A 6,000-nucleotide genomic window follows, 5' to 3' on the forward strand; every position below is an offset into this window, starting at 1 on the left:
AAATTGAATTCTATACATGATTTTAAATTGAATTCTAAAAATTCAAATTCAATTCTAGCAATCCTCTGTGTATTAAGTATAATCAATAAAAAAATTTGTCTAACAATTTTAATTCAAATTCTAGATAGTTAATTTAAATATTAGTAACTAAAATCCAATTAAAGCTACCCAAATTCTATTCTATCAATTATAATTAAATTATTTATTTCAGGTTGAACTTTAGCATAAGTTTCAATTAAGTTCTAGCCATTCAAATTCAAGTTTAACACTTTAAATTCAATTATAATCAATTAAAATTAAGTTTTACAAATTCAATTTTTTTCCTAGCAACTCAAAATTTTCTGTCAATTTAAATTTCCATTCTATATATTTAAGTTAAATTTTAGCACATCAATTTAAATTTTAGCAATTGAAATTGGATTATAAGTTTAGCAATTTAAATTAAAATGTAAAAATCAGTTCATTCTGGGATTTTAAAATAAATGATAGAGAAATTAAATTGAGATATAGTTATTTAACTTAAATTCTAGCAAATTAAATATAAAAATTCTTTAGATAAATTATTAAATTTATATAAATTCTTTATATAAATTGTTTGGTTGAAATTTGAAATACTTGGTTAAAAAAATCATTTTATTGGTTGCAGATTTAACTATTCTGTTGAAAATTACTCTTTTTGATTGACAGTTCAACTATTCCATTTTTGAGTGGAAATCGATTTGTCTTTTCTTTGAGAAAAAATAAAGTTTTGAACTGCGAATTTAACTATTCCATTTTTATTTTAAACTTGATCGTTTTTAATTGGAAATTCAATAAATTCATTTCATTAGTTAAATATTTAACACATTTTATTGAAAAATCCTCTTTTGTTTTTGCTAAAAATTTATCTATTCCATTTTGGACTGAAAATTAATCTTTTTTTTAGTTGAAAATTCAATTATTACATTTTTTATAAGAATTCATCTTTTTTGGTTGAAAATTCATCACCTTGGTTAAAAGTTGAAGCAATTGGTTACAAATTTATTTTATTGGCTGAAGATTGAACTATTTTTTTAGTATTATTTATTTGTTTTTTTTTTTGTAAAAAATAATTTTTGAAAATTTAATTCAACTATTTGCTCGAAAATTATTGACTTATTAGGTTACGAATTCATTTTATTAGCTAAAAATTTAACTGTTTTATTAAAAATTGCATCTTTTTTTGTTGAGAATTAATATGCTTCATTTGAAATTTAAACATTTCATTTTTTTTATGAAAATTGATGGATTTTAGTTGAAAATTCAACTATTATATTTTTTTCTTCAAGAATTCATCTTGTTTGGTTGAAAATTCATGCTAATTGAAGTTGAACTACTTGATTAAAAATTTATTTTATTTGTTGAAGATTGAACTATTTTGTTAAAAATTTGTCTTTTTCTTTAATCAACAAATATTTTTAAACTGCAAATTAAACTATTTAATTTTCGTTTTAAAAATGATCATTTTTTATTTGAAATTAAACTAATTAGTTGAAAATTCGTTTTCCTTCTCTTATAAATTAATCTTCTTAATTGAAAATTTAACTATATTAATACATTTTTGGCTGAACATCGCGATTGTTTTTAGTATAAATTTGCAATTATTAATTTTTTTATTGAGAATTCATATTTTTTGATTGAAAATTTATCTACTTGATTGAAAGTTAAATTACACAATTTATTAAAAATTCATTTTATTGGTTGAATATTTCACTATCATGTTGAAATACTTTTTTTTGTAACAAATAATTGTTGGGACCGTAAATGTACTTATTTCTTCTTTTGTGGTAAATTTATCGTTTTTAGTTGTAAATTAAACTATTACATTTTTGTATATAATTAATATTTTTAGATTAAGAATTAACTACTTTGTTGAAAATTCGTTTTTCTTTGTAACAAATAGTTTTTTAAACAGCAGATTTAATTATTTCATTTTTTATGATATTTTTTAGTTGAAAATTCAACTATCTGGTAGAAAATGCATTTTTTTATCTCGAAAATTAATCGTCTTGATTGAAAATGTAAATATTTCATTTTTTGTTGAAAATTTATCGTTTTCAGTTGTAAATTAAACTATTACATTTTTGTGTAGAATTAATAATTTTGGTTGAAGATTTAACTAATTTTTAAATTTTTTTTCTTGTAACAAATAATTTTTTGAACTGCATATTTAATTATTTCCTTCTTTCCATAAACTTTTTTAGTTGGAAATTCAACTATTTGGTTGGAAATTCATTTTTTTCTCTCTTGAAAATTAATCTTCTTGATTGAAAATGTAACTATTTCATTTTTTGTTGAATAATTGCTCGTTTTTAGTTGAAAATTCAACTATTACATTTTTCGTCGAGAATTAATTTTTTTTACTAAAAATTCAACTATGTAGTTACAAATTAATTTTATTAGTTGATAATTAAACTGTTTTGTTGAAAATTTAACTCTTTCATTTAGATAAGAAGTCATTTTATTAGTTGAAGATTTTTTTTACATATTTTGTTAAAAATTCGTTTTCTTTTCGTGAAAAAAATATTTTTTTTGGTCTACAAATCTAACTTAATTAAATTTTTGTTTAAAAAATTATCGTTTTTATTTCGAACATTCGACTATTTGGTTCAAAATTCATGTATTCTGTTGAAAATTAAAAATTTTTTTTTTTAATTACTTTTTTCTCTTGCAAGTTTAACTCTTCGGTTTTTCATTAAGAAATTAATCGTTTTTTTTCTTTTTATTATTAATATTCTTGATTCAAAATGTAACTATATTATTTATTTTGTAAATTGCTCGTTTTTAGTTGAAAATTAAACTGTTACATTTTTTGTCGGGAATTTTTTTTTACCAAAAACTGAACTATTTGGTTGCAAATTTATTTTATTAGTTAAAAATGTAACTGTTTTGTTGAAAATTTATTTTTTTCCGTTTACAATTAATCTTCTTTATTGGAAAATTAACTGTTTAATTTTGGAAGTAAGTCATTTTATTGGTTGAAGATTTAAAAAATATATATTTGGTTAAAAATTCGTTTTCTTTTCGTAAGAAAATAATTGTTTGATTTGCAAAATTTAACTTTACTTAATTTTTTTTAGAAAAAATTATCGTTTTTATTTGGTAAATTCGACTATTTGGTTGAAAACACATGTATTCTATGGAAAGTTAAAATATATATTTTTTAACTACTTTTTTTCTTATGCAAATTTAACTATTCGATTTTTTGTTAAAAAATTAAACGTTTTTATTTGAATATTCGATTACTTTGTTAAAAATGTTTAAAGAAAATTATAATTCATGTTCATGTATTTTGTCGAAAATTCGTCTTTTTTAGTGGGAAATTAATATTTTTGATTCAAAATTTGTCTGATATGTTGAAGATAATCGCTTTTGGATGAAAATTAATTTTTAAATTGAAAATTAAAGTATTTAATATTTTTCAAAAAATTGATCGTATTTAGTTTAAATTACTATTTTATTACATTTGTCTTTAAAAATTAATTTTTTGTTACAAATTCATGTTATTGATTAAATTTTTAACTATTTTGTTGAAATTGTATCATTTTTAGTTGAAAATTGAACTGTTTGATTGAAAATTCATCTTTTTAGGTAAAAAATTTCAACTATTTGATTCAAAATGAGTCTCTTTTGCTCGAAAGTTCAATATAACAGAATTAATATAATATATATAATAATATATTCGTTTAAAAAATTTATTCATCTATCATTTCCAAATTTTCGCGAAAAATCACCCTATTTCCATGTTTTTGAGAGTATTTTGGGCTACACATTGTCTAAAAATATACAAATAACTCAATAATTCGTAATAATTATTAAACAAATTTATTTCCTTACCGTACAGAATTTACTGTCCTGAGCTAAAACAAGATTGTATCCCAAACCACTTTCGATCTGATATTCGTTATCGATGGAATTCACTTTATCTGTAAATAATGTACAATATGGTAGAACCAATAATATTTTTTAAACCAAAATTTAGATATGAGAAGAAAATACCTAGAATTTTGACATTGACAGCATCAGTGATTGTCTGATTGAAACCGTTTTTCGAGACAAGTCTCCAAAATCCTTCATCCTCTTTCTGCACATTTTTTACTTGAATTCCACACTCGTTATTTACGGACCACAATTTTATTCGACTATTTTCTTCATTAATTTTAAGATTTATATTCTCGAGCCAAGGTGTGCGAGCATAACAGGAGATTTCATCCGACAAGATCGTCGACAAACGCAACTGCATATCCTCCCCTTCTCGAATTTCTAATTCGGAAGGGATTATCCTCCGAAGTTCTCCCGAAGTTTCTTTAAAATTGGTTATTAATTAAGTATATTTTTATTACTTATATTATGTTTCCCCTTCTATTTTATTCTATTTTTATATTTTGCGAAATATTGTTTCAATTCAATCCAGGGCGGCTGGCTTAAAGTTTTTGCACCCTTGAAATTTTTTTAATATTTTGAAATCACTTCAAATAATTAAAATCTATTAAGAATACCTTCAGATATTTCAAATCGTAAACGATTTTCTTTGATCAAATATTTTTTGTAATCCAAATGCAATAAATTGTAATAATAATAACATTCTGTATGTTTTCATACTTTTTAAAAATAGCTTAAATCTTTTAAACTCTTTGAAATCCTTTCAAATGAATGAAATAAATTTATTTTTACTATTTTTTTATCACCTATTAAACCGTATTTAAATATTATTTCAGTTAAATCCAGGGCGGTCGGTTTGCTATCGAATGGGCTACGCCCACTATCAGGATAAACAGATTTTTTAAAATATAAATAGATTTTTCTCAGAATGTACTGCTTATTTTTCTCATAATTTTTAATAGGATTCATCTAGAAATAGTTAATCTTTAAAAAAAATTACATTTGGGGCGCTAAGTTCTTAAGGGAGGGAGGGGGGGGTGGGTATTAAAAATCATGAAAAATCTGATGAGATTATTACCATTTTTGCACTCTTGAATTTTTTAATTCTTTGAAATCACTTCAAATAATTAAAATCTATTAAGAATACCTTCAGATATTTCAAATCCTAAACGATTTTCTTTAATCAAACATTTTTTGTAATCCAAATGCAAATAAATTGTAATAATAATAACATTCTGTATGTTCTTATACTTTTAAAAAATAGTTGAAATCTTTTAAACTCTTTGAAATCCTTTCAACTGAATGAAAAAAATTTATTTTTACTATTTTTTTATCACCTATTAAACCGTATTTAAATATTGTTTCAATTAAAACCAGGGCGGTCGGTTTGCTACTGAATGGGCTACGCCCACTATCAGGGTTCGTCAGATTTAAAAAATATATATAAATAGATTTTTCCCAGAATATACTGCTTATTTTGCTCATAATTTTTAATAGGATTCATCTAGAAATAGTTCGTCTTTAGAAAATTTAATTCGGGGCGCCAAATACTGGGGGGGGGGGGGTTAAAAATCATGAAAAATCTTTTGAGAATATTACCATTTTTGCACTCTTGAAGTTTTTAATTCTTTTGAAATCACTTGAAATAATTAAAATCTATTAAGAATACCTTAAGATATTTCAAATCCTAAAAGATTTTTTTTAATAAAATATTTTTTGTAATCCAAATGCAATAAATTGTAATAATAATAATAATAATAATAATAACATCCTGTATGTTTTTATACTTTTTAAAAATAGCTTAAATTTGTTAAATTTTTTGAAATACTTTCAAATGAATGAAATCAATTTATTTGTACTATTTCTTTATCACCTTTTAAACCGTATTTAAATATTATTTCAATTAAATCCAGAGCGGTCGGGTTGCTACCGAATGGGCTACGCCCACTATCAGGGTATAACAAATTTTAAAATAATATATAAATAGATTTTTCTCAGAATGTACTACTTATTTTGCTCATAATTTTTAATAGGATTCATCTAGAAATAGTTAATATTTTGAAAATTTAATTTGGGGCGCCAAATACTGGGGGGGGGGGG

General features: G+C 22.5%; 1 protein-coding gene across 1 annotated transcript in view; it reads right to left on the reverse strand.

Annotated features, from left to right (window-relative positions):
• LOC117173132 overlaps positions 1–6,000 on the reverse strand; it is a 31,856-nt gene that overhangs the window by 21,875 nt on the left and 3,981 nt on the right. Inside the window, exons 2-3 of the mRNA XM_033361529.1 lie at positions 4,018–4,323; positions 3,856–3,944 (exon numbers count right to left, since the gene is read on the reverse strand). Of these exons, the coding sequence (XP_033217420.1) occupies positions 3,856–3,944; positions 4,018–4,261 (333 nt within the window). The 5' untranslated portion in view covers positions 4,262–4,323. The remainder of the gene's footprint in view (positions 1–3,855; positions 3,945–4,017; positions 4,324–6,000) is intronic.

Source organism: Belonocnema kinseyi, chromosome 5 (assembly GCF_010883055.1).
Source record: "Belonocnema kinseyi isolate 2016_QV_RU_SX_M_011 chromosome 5, B_treatae_v1, whole genome shotgun sequence".
NCBI lineage: Eukaryota > Metazoa > Arthropoda > Insecta > Hymenoptera > Cynipidae > Belonocnema > Belonocnema kinseyi.